The 14,547-nt window shown below is 36.6% G+C and overlaps 1 protein-coding gene across 4 annotated transcripts in view; it reads right to left on the bottom strand.

Annotated features, from left to right (window-relative positions):
• Nucleotides 1-673: 673 nt before the first annotated feature.
• The window catches only part of Socs5 (suppressor of cytokine signaling 5), a 62,191-nt gene continuing 48,317 nt past the window's right edge, over nt 674-14,547 (bottom strand). For all 4 annotated transcript variants that reach the window (XM_005005063.3, XM_023566370.2, XM_005005062.3 and 1 more), the window contains exon 2: nt 674-3,754. In XM_005005063.3, the coding sequence (XP_005005120.1) occupies nt 2,132-3,742 (1,611 nt within the window). In that variant the 5' untranslated portion in view covers nt 3,743-3,754 and the 3' untranslated portion in view covers nt 674-2,131. The remainder of the gene's footprint in view (nt 3,755-14,547) is intronic.

The raw sequence follows: 14,547 nt of genomic DNA on the forward strand, positions 1-14,547 counted from the left end.
AATAATCAGTATGGGACTTTTTTTCTCAAGAGGTTTATTTTCCAGGTACATTGTAAGCTCAAGAAAACGAACTCAACAATTATGCAGTATAATTATGTCATAACAACTGAATTGCACATAATGCTTTAAAGTAGGTTTGGATGAAGTTCTCAAACACTTTGGTATATATTCTTTAGGGACTTCTACTAGAAATAACAAATTTTAGGTACTTCAATCCCCATTTGCACTAAAGTGGATAATCTTTGGTTACAAAGTTCTACATTTTGGGCATTTATTATCAATAAAATGGTCCCAAGCCAATAAATAGTGCTGATGTATTATTAGTTCACAAGACTTCATTTAACCTGTTTCTAATGCAGCTATAAATACTCATTTACTGTATCACTGGTAGTTTCAATTTTTCACTTACAAGCAGAGAAGTCAACACTGTTTAATCATTTCTCTGTGAAGTTTCTGTTATAAACTGTACAGTAATTTTCAGTAACTATACTGCTCCACAGTGTATGTGATTATTAGAAAAGCATTAAATTTAACTAGCTTATTCTGGTAAGTTAATATTAGACTACAGGTAAATCTGCATTAAATACAGTAGGTTGTCAGATAATGCTTATTTTAAACCCCGAACCATTCTATGTACAGGAGAAACTGTTGCAAATGTATAAAACAGCAGATATACAAGGAGAACACCAAACATACTTTATTAGCACAAAAAAGCAGCCATAACAAGGCACAGCAAGCAGAAACATACATTAGCAGTCAAAGAGTTAGTGTTGCATACAAATATAGCTTTTCTCTTTTGTAGCCTTGGCAATAGCCAGAGGGATATAAAATGACCTTCTGTAGCAACTGGGAAGGAAACTAAGGACACTCGCCAGCGGTACAGAGCACATTAACAAAAGGACACAATGGATTAGGCTACTGTAGTGCAAATGTCTACGACAGAACTGACGGTTCAGTTCAATACTAAGCAAACACTAGAACTTGGTAGTACTTCCCAAAGCGCTCACTCAAGTTGTATTACATACTATTCTAAGTGACAAAAAGGTGCTAAGTAAATTATTTACAGATACAATGGTTGTACAGTACCTTTAAATCCACAATTTAGGTTTCAGATTTTTCCATGAAGAATTAACTGCACTGAAGTTCTATAAATTATACTTAAACAATTTTGCTCTAAGTTTACAACAAAGACAAATACTGCCATCCAAATTATTAATTATAGTTTAATATTAATCTCAACATCAGCAACCATTGTAGTTACTACTCTCTGATTTGCTGGGGCAATTTCTACTCTTATTTTCTTCATGGTTCATAAACTCATTTTGGGCACAGGAAGCGATCCAATTTAATGAAACAATGTTTAGACTGCACATGTCAACATAAAAAAAATCACACACAGTACTACAAATGCAGCAGCTATCCAAATGCCTGTTTTAAGTTAAAGCACTCATTGGAAACAACTGATACCTAGGATCTTTAAATAAAATTCTACTACTACGCTTTTAAGTCTGAAATTTTAAGAATGACTATTTAGAAAACTTGGTTTACTTAACAGTACCTTTCGAAGAAGGGAAAAGGAGGCTGACTATAAACTATATCAACACATAAGTGAACTGCACTATGCCCTTGTGGCCAGAAAGTTGCATTTTTTTTTTCCTAAAAGGAAGGCAGTCTTTTATGTTTTTGGACTTCCAAAGCTTGGATTATAATAACTACAAACATCACTAACTTTTGGAAGGTTATAGAAAAATTCCTAGAAAAAATAATTTCAAATATTAGTCACACTGTTGGAATACTCATCCAATATTAATAATTTGTTCTTTAGTAAGAAATAGAATTCTTCATAGCAAATGCCCAGAGTTGCCTCACTAACTTACTATAGCCATTAAAAATCAAACTGTTAGCTAACCCGGCAAATGTTTTTCATAGCTTCACTAAACACCTGCAGCTCTATACTGTTGTTTCGATAGGCACCACATTTGTCTGAGTAACAGCAGACTGCATCTGACAGAGACTAATAACTAAACTTACAGACTGTATGAGAAAACCTAGCACTGCTACTGTGCTTCTGAAAAGTGTACTGATGCACATGAAAGCAAGGCTAGTTAATGCCCTTTGGGGACAGAAGAGTTTACTTTGCCTTGACTGGTTCTCGTTCTAACCAGCGAACCCTAACCTTTTGTTTATAATGATACTCTTTTAAAAAATCCTGTAAGATTGATGGGAGAGGGAGCCCATCAATTCCATCGTATGTAGTGCACCTGCAGATGACTGCTCGGCAGATGTACTGCAGACTAAAAGGAAAGGTCCTATTCAGAGAGATAGTGAGCAACGGTTCGAAAAACATGCAAGAACTGGGATCTTTATAATGTTCTAGAAGTCCTGTTACAGTGGAAGAGTGAAACACACATGGGTCATGGGCATCAAAACTGAAGTTGTGATTCCACTGTTCAATTCGAGCGTGCAGGGATCTGTTGTAGCGGCGGAAGCTCACAGAAAAGAGGTAGTCCTCCTGTGCAGAGTCCCTGAGCAAAAATGTCCCTTCGGGTTTCCCTTCCAGAAGGGCTTCTGCTTCATATCGATCCATCACTCCCCAATAACAGGGATTCCCTGTAATCTGAAGCAAATCCGGCACAAGGCAGTGTATGTAATCAATCTGTGTATGAACCTTCCAAGCTCCCTGTCTGCTAACATGGGCATGGCTGTCTCCAGACACCTGGCGCTGCTTCTGCCTCCGTGACTGCAAACACAGAGTGGTTGTGTCCTCTTCTGAGTCACAAGTAGCTTGTGGAACTGCAGAACTATCCCCACTCATCTCCGTCATCCCAGGAGCTAATTTTGGTCCCAGTTTATATAAGGGATTAACCTGTGCAGTAGCTTCAAATGTGTGTATTTGTGCATTTGGAGGGGGATCCACCCCTTCTTCAATACTCAGTCGTCTTCTTTCTCTAAGCCTGTCTTCTTCATCTTCTGTAGAAACCAAGGATGGATCAAATGTATCAAAAAAGGCTGAATGTGGGCTCACAGGAGCTGTATGCTGCTTAATCAAATGCCATTTTTGGGCTAAATCCGAGCCAGCAGGAAAAGGGCATTTCTCGAGCATTAATTCAGAAAGATGTATTTTTCTTTTATTGGAAAAGAGGGGCTTTGATTGCTTGCTGTAAGTTCTCATGGGAAAACACAACCCCACAGTGTCTTGCAGCCTCTGTCGCAGAGAGCGGCTCCCAATGGTTCTGCTGGAGACACCATCCATGTCGTGCACTGAGCTCACTCCATAACGCCTCTCTCGTCTTTGCAGTCCACTTCGAGTTCTACTAAATTTTTTATCACTATCTAAAGAACTCTGGGTCTTTGTGGAACAGGAATGCTTTTTCTTCCCACCCCAAGGGGCATGTCGAGAGTAGGAATCTCTTCGTGTGAGTCTTGTTCCTGGGGTGACACATGAATCACTATCTTTCTCAATACTTATTTCAACAATTTGAGGGATTTCGGTAGCACAGTTTTGGTTTCTCCTTGAAGAATTCTTTGAAGGACTTAATCCAAGCTGTAAGGCAACATTTTCTCTTAAGGAACTGTTTTGCTGCTGAGGAGCTGAGTCTCCCAGACTAATGTTTTTCTCTTTGATAGACAAACATCTGTTGGAGCTCATGTCCACATTTTCACTATGGCTTCCTCCCTCGTGACTGAAAAGATTTTGACATCTGTATTTGAAGGTATTCCACATTTTCCCCACTTTATCCATTGATTATAAGATCTAGAGATGAAACAGAGAAAGGAGAAAAGTTAATCAAAATGGCCATCTGAAGACAAAAGGCAAGGCTGGCTCTCTCCCCTTTCCACTGGGAATTTCAGTGACGTATAGGAACTCAAGTGGTGTTCCAAGCATTCTGGGTGGTAGTACTAAAGCCACTAGGCCCTGTTAGTGACATGGACCATTACCCAACTGTCCTCACTTTCCACTTCCTTGCAGAAGGAATACTCAAAACTCAGGTGAAAGAAAAGAATCCCTCAATTCAACTCTAGTTTCTTTTCTCCAGGGATCAAGTTAATTTCAAAATATTGGTTTTTGCTTACTTATTTTGAATAAATGAAATGTCTCAAGTTATTTCAAAGGAAAACTATATACTGTTGACACAATTATATTCAACTTCTCCAAAGTTGTAATGGTTAGGATGTTTGTGTTACACATTAAAATTAATTCAAAACCCAAATAATAATTTTCTCAACTTCACTTATCAACTCCTTCCCCAGCATTCTCAAGTTAACAGATTAAAACACTTTATCTTCCCTCCTCACTACATAATATCAAATTTTATTCATGATTTTGAAGAAGTGGTCTGAATGGCAAGGAAACTAGGAGGAAAACAAAGAGTATCACATTTAGGTTTAAATGACAAGTGCCTTTAAGCTTTCCAACTGTTAATCCTGGAAGACTGACACTAGAATATTAGGGAAAATAAAAGCTATGATACTGATTACCAAAACAAAAGCAAGAAGCAATGCAACTTGGCGTCCTTATTCTTGCTACTTAAAAGAAAAAACCTGAAAGCACTCTGTGGTACATAAAGAAGACTGTATCAATAGGCATCCAAGTAGAAACAGAAAGGCTAAACTTCAAATTCAACTTGTGACATCATGATAGTGGAGAAACCTTTAAGGAACACACATTCACTTTCCTTCTCCCCTCCTCCCTGTCTATAGTCTAGGCTGCTCTTGAATGACAAACTTCTTGAGTGGCAGGATTATAGGAGTGCACCACAACTCCTAGCAGAGAAACTTATAACAGTGTCTACCTTGTCATTTAATGAATATGGTGATTTTAACATTTTTCAGAATTTTTCTGTTCCTTCTCCACAACTGAAGACGGGTCTTGGAAAATGATCGTTTTCTTACAGTAGTGTCTCTTCAGAGCTGATACCCCATAATTTTGATAAATTTTTGTTACAAATACATTCTCAAGACAATGACAAAAGTTGAGAATACAGAATAAGCTTTTCTTACTCTGAACATACTTAACCCATCATTCTTCCATTTCTGAAGCAGTCCTGGAAGCCCTCATTATGACTGTCTTCAATTGTTCTGTCATAGCTGCCTTGATATCCTGAACTAAAAACACTGACATGATCATCTGACTTTGGGGAAGAGTCAAAGTCACACATAGCACATTTGATGAATAAGATGGATGAGGATACCATGATGTTTTTATAAGCCGGCTGCTAATTCAACAAATGGCAACTGGCAGCAGCATTCACCACACACACACACACACACACACACACACACACACACACACACACACGCAAGCGCGCACATGCGTGTGTGTATATGTATATATATTTAAAATAACTTTTAAAAATCACACCATGCAAAGACATGATAGTGGACTTCCAGGACTGCTTCAGAAATGGCAAGAATGTTTGAAGTGAGGTAGAGTATTCTGAAGGGGATTAATACCAATGTATTTTTTAGTGCAATACATTTTTAAAAATTTAAGCAATCTATTTTGATCACCCGTTGTTTATTTTCCCACTAGTTTCTCAGAAATGGGGCTCTTGGATTAACAACATTCTTCAACTAATGACAATACCAACAGAGAATTTACATCTATGACACCATGAATGTACTTTCAGATGATTTATTCTTTATTAAAAGTATAGTGTTAGGCACATGGGAGGTTTGAATATATTTCAATAAAAATATATTAGGTGCAACCATTAAATTTCATTAAGCTCTTAGAACATCAGCTTTCTCCCCACTGCAAAAATGTTTTTTTGTAAGCTTTGAAGTTTACATTTTCTGTACTTAGGGTTTGCAAGAAAATGGACTTAACACAGAACACATAATTTATAAGATTATTTTATAATATTCACCCAAAAAATCAAGCAGAGGAGTGAAAGAGATCTGGTCACATGCTAGAGACCCAAAGAATCCAGCTGACGGCCTGGATCCCTCGGCAATGTCCTGCACGAGTCCAGCTGAGGACTTAAGAATCCAAGGCAGCGTCTTCCATGAGTTTAGCTGGAGGCCTAAAGCTCACAGTCATGTCTCACACAAGTCTGTATCAATGGGAAGGCCCAAAGGTCAGTGGTGGAAGCCAGAAAGTCTGTGTCAGTGGGATAAAGAATCTATGCCAGCAGACTGAGGGATCTGCAATGGAGCCAGGAAGCGATTTTCAAAGTAAGAACCAGAGCTTCGCTGAAGAGAACAGCAGCCATCCTCAGTGACAGCGAGGACCCAACTTCCTTCAATGATGAGAACTGAGTTCCCATCAGGAAAGCCAGTGTGATAAGCTTCTCCAGCAACAGCATGCCATCTTCCTCTCCAGTTCTTTTATGCTGTTGGCAACAATCCTTAGGTAGATGGGTCTACCATACCCAAAACCACACTGACTCAATTCAGTGCGATAGTCCAAGGTGACCATTAGTTAATTCACCACACATCTGAACTTTTTGTTATCATTTATTCTTTAAAATTTTTTTTTCACTTATTCTTGATAAATTAAGATTGGAGTTCCTTGCTTATAATTTGTAATATATACCCTAATTCCAACTATATTCTTGGTAGCTCCATTATCTCTGTAGATATACAGTACTCTTTTAATATCCTAGTTCCTTTCTATCCTAATTTCTTTAAAAATTTTATTTTATTTTTACCTGATCCATATATAGTTCAAAGGTCAAATACTACTACTAACTTCTAACAAAAAACTGCATCACTCACCATACACTCTTGATCCTTGATTTCCATTCTCTGGGATCCCAGAAAATTAAGTTGTTTTAGTTATTTTTTCTGGTAATTTTTTTCTAGACAGTGTACTTATTGCCATTAATTAATTGTTTTGGTTTAAGATAGTAATTTCAAACATGGAAGCTGTCAAAAAGACATATTAAGCGCCTGCCTTGCAAGCGCGTGGTCATGAGTTCGATCCCTGGTACTGATAAAAAAAAAGAAGACCTATTTTGGTTAAATTAGTATTTATGGTTATCATTATACCCATGTGAATGTTGTAGGAAGTTAAACTGCTTTCCTTTCCTGCACAGTCATTTGTTCTTCCCAGAACTACTGCCTCTTTTTTGCTTGCTTGGTGTTTCATCTACTGCATTCTTTCTCAAAGTCTTTTATAGAATTTTAAAACAGCTTTCAAATAGGTCAAACACTGCCTACACATAGCCCTGTCCTTTGGCTTCCCCTTCTCACTATTCTAGCAACTCCCCTTTCTTTTATCATAAAAATGTTCTAGTTAATCCTCATGTTTTTTTATTGTCAGAATAGAACACTAGGTGGGAAATAACTTATCCCCTAGATTTCAAGGCCCACCATCACACTATTTTCTAGCTTCTAGTGTAGCTGTCTATTGAAAGGTCTCAAGCAACACCATCTTCTAGTCTGGTATATGTGATCTGCTTTGATTTTCTGAAAAATTGGAACTTGTTTTCCTCTTAATGTGGGCCTTTTTCATTCACTACGCTGAATGCCCCTTGCATGTCCTCCCCACTGCTTTCTTCCTCCCCTTTCAAAGTCATTTTCCTGAGAGACTACATGTCTTTCACTGCTCTTCTGTTATCTTTTATTTTGTTTCCATTTTGCATTTCTCCTCTTTGGTACTTTCTGGTAGATTTTATTAGCCTGAATTTCCTACATTTTTATTGCTGTTATAATTTTTTCTATCACAATTTTAATTTTTACAACTGCTTTTCTGTTCTCTGAGGTTTTTTTGTTTGTTTGTTTGGTACTGGGAATAATCAAACTCATGACCACACGCTTAACAGGCAGGCGCTGGGCCACTGAACTATATTCTCCCCCTGCAATGTATATTTAAATAGCATCCTATTCTCATTTCTTAAACATTTTATTTCTGAGAGTGCAAACTCTTAAAATATTTTCATCCTTTTTTTCTAAAAAAACTTTAAATATTTGTTTCTTCTCAGCATCTTTTTTTTCCCTTGAATCCACAGTCCTCTTGCTTTTCATTTTGGAGGCTTTCCCTCTGATTCCCTAGCTGCTCATCAGCACTAAAATGTCCATTAGAAGCTCTGTCTGCATGGGTGGGGTTTGTCAACTGGCAGACTTTACTACAAAGCAGTGAAGCAATGAGTTAAGTTTTTGTATCAGGGGATCCTCTAGAGTCAACTTGTCTTGTGGCTCGTAAATTATCCCTGCATGAAAAGGTCTGATCTCCTATCTAGGTAATATATACCTGACTGCCACCCTGTGAGAACAGAGGAAAGGGAATGATGAGATTTTATCTTTGATGCCCAGATTTTCACTTATTCTTTGTTTTTCAAAAAATATCCTTATTTTCAAAGGACATCTCAACTTCAGCTATGACTCAACCTCTCTGATTAAAGTTTTCCCCTTTCTAGTTTTATCCAAAGTAAAGGTGGTCTCCTGGCTGCTCGGGGTAAAGGAGGATAAGATGTGGCAGCCTAACACAAACAGATTTCCAGCTATTCCTGCCCTTAGCTTCTTGGAACTGGCACCAGTTCGCGGCCCACTTTGAGTAGCTCTGGTCCAGTGCAGTACTGATCAGTACATGACTACTGATTGTAGAATTGTGGTGTGTGCCACATACTGAAATGGTAATAGCTTGAAAATAATTGGTTAAATCTATTGTTATAATTAATTTCACTTTCTTCATTTTACTTTTAAGTGTGGCTATAGAGAATTTTAAAGTATATCTATTTGCAGTTCAGATTGCATTTCTACTGGAACTGGAGTTGGCAAACTACAGTCTGAGGGATGAATTTGATCCATGGTCAGTTTTTATGCAAATCCAGCTAAAAACTGCTGGGTTTTGTTCTTTTCTTTTTTTTAAAAAAAACATGTTTAAAACAAAATAAACACCTCCTGCCCCCACATATCCACACACGAAGACTATTTGACACACACGAAGACTATTTGACAGCTGCAATGCCTAAGTATTTCCTATCTGGTTCTTTTCAGAAAAAGTTTACTGACTCTTGCCTACAATATGTAAGACAATAAGCTATATAGACCACTCTACACACTAGATGAACCATGGTCAAGATATGTAAAAGTTTTTCTTCTCCGTTTATAGATGTTGTAGCTCTCTGAAGATATTTTTTTCCCATATAGTGATTGATTGATTGATTTTTCTGATACCAGAAGTCAAACTCACAACCTTGCCCTTGCCAGGCAGTCACTTGTGCTGCTGAGCTAAACTCCTGGCCTGAAGTTATATCTCAAAAGTGACTGGTTTAGAAAGTGGCCAATCTAAAATGCTCATTTTATAAACTATAGCAACAAGCAGAACACAGAAGATATATGTACTTACCAGGACACCAAGGGCAGTTTGTAACACTGAACCCTTGGTTTGGTTTCACAAATACACCATGAAATTTGAGCTCTCTATTCCTAATCTGGAGTATGTTACCAGATTACATAGTGACACAATAATTTAAAGAAAGGCTATTATGCTTCCACACTTCTTGGTGAAAGTAGACTTTTCTTGACATAGCAATAGAATGTGGGCATGGTAACACTGCTGAAAAAATACTAACATGTATTCATAGAGTAAGTCACCTAAGAACCAAGAAGACATTTAACTGTAACATTTACAATGCCAGATTGAGGTTCTTTTGTTAAAGTCTTTAGAAATGTTATCTGAGGACAGAGCTGAAACCCTTTGAGATCTAAATTACAACTCACTTTATAACACACACAGTGCTAAAATATTGACTTTCAACTGAATTCATCCAAGAGTTCATTATTCATACAATCTTTCTTGTACCCCTTTCACCCTAGTACTGGGAACTGAACCCAAGGCCTGCACATTGAGCTACATCCCAGCCCTTTTTGTTTGTATTTTGAAACAGAGTCTCACTAAACTGCTCAGGCTGCGCTTGAAATTGCAATCCTTCAGCCTCAGTCTCAGGTGTGCTGTGCCACCACTCAGCTAATCTTTTGCATTTTTACACATGCTTAGCTATCTTTAAAACTAACTCATTTTCTAAAGTGTTATTCCTTTCCCCAAGGAATCATAATTTGAAATTGGGTTTATAACGCTTTTGTAAGTAGATGGCTTTTGCTGAAAGTCTGTATTTTTCAGGATAAACTATAAAACAAAATTAAGGAAAATCAGGTTAAATTCCATTACAATAACTTGCATGTACAAAAAAAAAATACAGCCAGTGGCCCTCTCAATGCCAGATACTATTAATGACAAAATTTCCACAAAATAAAATACATCATAATTTCTGAAAGTTCATTTCAATGAGATTTAATCAAGTTTTATGAGAAATTCACAAGTTTTAAAAGATAACACTGGACGGCAGAGCAAATAAAAATGAAGACTATGACCCAATTTAAATGTTCCCACTACCATTTAGTCTACTCAACTATCTAACCAGGATAATATCTTCCCAATATAAAGTCATTCAGTGTCAAACTCTGGTACAAGAGGCAATGTAGGAGACTCATGTATTAATTGATATTTTGGTGCCATTTCAATGTTTGGAAAAAGAATCCAGTATTAGTAATATTTAGATAACTCAAAACTCAAGGGATGCACAGCCATCATAGTTACATCCTTTTCAAAGAATATGAGAATAATCTTTTTCAAATATTACTTAATTTCAATAATTTATTAACTATACTGTGATATTTTCTATTTATCCAGTTGGATGGTTATTTATCCTTAATACTGCTAGTTAATAGCTTGAACAACATAAAATGGAATTACACAAAACTGCTATCTGGTGAGTAAAAAAGAGGTCATATAATTTGACCTGAAAGTTATACTAATATAATGTATGTAATGTATTAATAGTAGATAGTCCATGTAACTGTGCACTCAGAAAAATGTAGATCCCATGAATGTAATATACCTAGATATTTGTCTTTCTGCTGGTTGAGTTATATTTTCATTAAGTTCCAAACTGTTTATACCACTTATAATTATTTGATTTAATCAAATGTTAATTAACATGATATATGAAAGTGTGGGAATTTGATTAAGTTGAATGACTTTGAAATATTTAATGAAAATAGTTGAAAAAATGAAAAAAAAAAAAACATGACAGAGATCTATAAGAATTCTAAATTCAGGGGCTGGGGATTTAGCTCAGTGGCATAAGCGCCTGCCTTGTGAGCAGGCAGTCGTGAGTTCAATCCCCGGTACCGATAAAAAGGAAAAAGACCAAAAAAAAAAAAAAAAAAAAAAAGAATTCTAAATTCAGAATGTATCAGAACACTTTAAATTCTTGTTTTACCTGAAAAGCCCTAATTGGAATCGGGTATAGTTTCACAGGTATACTTTCTGCAACATAGGCAATCTAGATCTGCATGCAACTACTGGAACTCTGTAAAGAAAAGGCCTTGGCTTATTACTCAAAGAACTGACAAATAAACACACAATTATGTATATCCCTTTTTATAGTTAGACTTAGCAAACAACTGTCTGGGCTGTATCAGACACAAATGAGGTCTGTTGTATTCTCAACAACCATTTAAAATTTATAATAATGCCAAGAGTTAGTATAAAGTCCTAACATTAACAAAAAGGCATGATCTAGTTTGGAGTCTGAAATCTCTGAGGTGATATTTCAAAATTTTGTCCTGAAGAATAAGTAGAAATGAGTTAAGACAGTGTTCTATGGGCAAAGAGAAAGAACAGCACTTGCAAATGTCTTGAAGCCAGAAACCACAGGGCATGAACAATGGCTGAGTTAACCGAGTGTAGGAAGTAAGAAGAGTGCCCACGTGGAGTTCCACAGACAGCTCCTGTGATCTACAGTAAGAGAACAAAAACAGATGTTTATACTGCATTAAAAGACCATTGCAAAAGTCTTAATAAGAGCTCAATTAGGGTGATGAAAGACCAATATGAAATGTTTCAATGTCAAATCTGCAGGATCGATACAGAGTGGAACTATGGACTGAGAAAGAGGGAGTTTTCAAAAATCACATCTTGGACAAATTTCTGGCTTGAGCACATACATCAACAGAAATGCCAGTGCAGAGATAGGAAAAATAAAAGTCAGTGGTGAGGGGTTTGGAGAGTGTTAATTTCTGGAATTGTGCAGTTGAGGAAACATGGGAACACTGAAGGGAACATTTAGTCAACTGGTTTATGTTCTTAACAAAATACTATATAACAGAAACAATATACCACTAGCAGCAATACACATGATCTAAAAAACCTAATACTTAGAGAAAGAATAACAGAATATCCTTATTATTAATAAGCTTATCTTTTAAACAAGCAAAACCATTTAAATATACATAGTTAAAGATATACTACAGTGATACATGCATTCCTATGTTTATAGCAGCACAATGTATAATAGCTAAATCTTGGAACCAGTCTGTATATACGTCCCTCAACAGATGAATGGATAAAGAAAATGTATTTACACATAGGAGCACTATTCTGCCATAAAGAAAATCTTGAGGCATTTGTAGGAATATGAATGTACCTTGAGATCATGACCTTAAGTGTAACAAATCCATTACACAGGCCTCAGTATTGCAAGGTTTCTCTTGCAATGAAAGCATGAATAAAGAGGTAAATAAAAGGTAAGAGAAAGCAGACAGGTTAGATCTTTCTCAAAGGGCAAGAGGATGACGAGAAGGGAGGGGGAGGGAAAGAGGAATAAAAAAAGAAATTAAGGTACATATTCCATATGATGAATTATCATTATGTATACCTAAAATACATCAATACAATTTTTAAAAAAGGAATTAAGATGTGTTACATATATGTACCAACTCCATACAAAAAATGTAAACATTATATATTGCAAACATGTATCCAAAAGGGGATTAAAAGAAAGGATCAAGAGATGGATGGGGAAACGGAAAAAAGACAAAGGAGATGAAATAAGGAATTAAGATGTGTGGTGTACATTTACTAACTCCTCACAAGAAACAAACATTGTGCACTACACACATGTACTAATAAAATGATCTGGAAAAAATAAAAAGTATGATGATTTTTTTTTTTTTTTTTTTTTGGTAATGGGGATTGAATTCATGACCTCACACTTGCCAGGCAGGTGCTTATGCCTCTGAGCCAAATCCCCGGCCCTATGATGATTTTCTTAACAATTTAAAATATAAAATTCATTCTTAGTTCCTTGGTTGTATGAAAACACATGGTGGGCCATAGTTTGCCAGCTCCTGACACAGCAAAAAACCTTACCTTTACCAAAACTAATGTACACTCTATTCAACAGTCTGGGAACCCTTCTCTTACATGATCTTATGTGTGTGAAAGTAAAGGTATTTAGGTATTTAGGTGGTCACCAGAGCATAACAGGAGAAAGACTAGAAGCTGTTCCATACACATGATAGAAGAGTTAAAATACTATGCACATACAAAAGAATCTAACCTACTACCTAGAGAAATCCTACCACCCAGAGAAAAATCACTGGTATTTGGTGAATAACTTTCCCGATAGTCTGTTATAAAAAAATTGTGCATAATCATCTCTTCCACTTAAAAAAAATCCGTGTGTCTATATACTTATTTTTTTGTAAGCTTTGCCAGAGACGGGGTCAGACTAATTGTGGCTAGTATCTAGACATCCCCCTATGGATGTCTTACAGGTGGGGCTTTTCAGAGGTGGGTGGATTATTGGTTTGTGAATATGAGTTAAGGATGTATGATCACGTAGTCCACTGATTGGTTTGGCATAGTTCTGGGTATAGATGATGATAAAGCTTACCTTGGGTGTGGGTGGTATCACCCAAAAGGCTTGTAGTTTGGATGGGATAAAAGAGAAAGTGGGGCTTACAGCTTTGCTGCTTTCTGCCTGCCACACCATGAAACATTTCTCCTCTGTGATGCCCTCCAGAGTCATGCCATCCTGCTCTAGAGCCAGGTGACTATAGACTAAAACCTTAACAAACTGTGAGCTAAAACAAACCCGTCCTCCTGTAACTTTGGATGTCAGGTATTTTGTAACTGAGAAAAGTAACTCCGACAGACTAATAAAAAAATAGCCTGGTAATTATATTTTTGAAAATGATTAATATAGGCCAGGTGTGGTGGCACACATCTGTAATCCCAGCACTGGGGAGTCCACGGTGGGAGGATCTCCGTAAATTTGAAACCAGTTTAGGCTGCACAGTGAGTTCAAGGTCAGCCTGAAGTATGCAATGAGATCGTCTCCAAACAAACACCACCAATACAACAAAACCCCTCATATTAAAAGTGACAAAGGTAGCAGATGTCCACTCTAAAGAAAACTGTCCTATTCCATTTTTATTATAACAAAACAATACTCTGATGAAAAAAATCCAAAGTAAAAGGCATATGCTACTCAGAAATATGCTGGTATTGCAACTGTGATTAGGTTTTACAGCTTTTCTAGAATACCAGTTTTAAGGATTTTTTTTAAATTTTGAAGAGAATAAAACCATATGAAACAAAACAAAATAGAGTCAGTCAAAACAAAAGGACATAGTACATGACTTAAAAACAAAATATAAAGTGATCAATAATGGTTACCATAATGGCTCGTTATCTTCAAAAGAATTACTCATATCATATCAGGCATAATAAAATTGAACAAAACAATACAG

This window comes from Cavia porcellus, unplaced genomic scaffold, assembly GCF_034190915.1.
Source record: "Cavia porcellus strain 051 isolate PalLab524CR breed Dunkin Hartley unplaced genomic scaffold, mCavPor4.1 scaffold_1, whole genome shotgun sequence".
Lineage (NCBI taxonomy): Eukaryota > Metazoa > Chordata > Mammalia > Rodentia > Caviidae > Cavia > Cavia porcellus.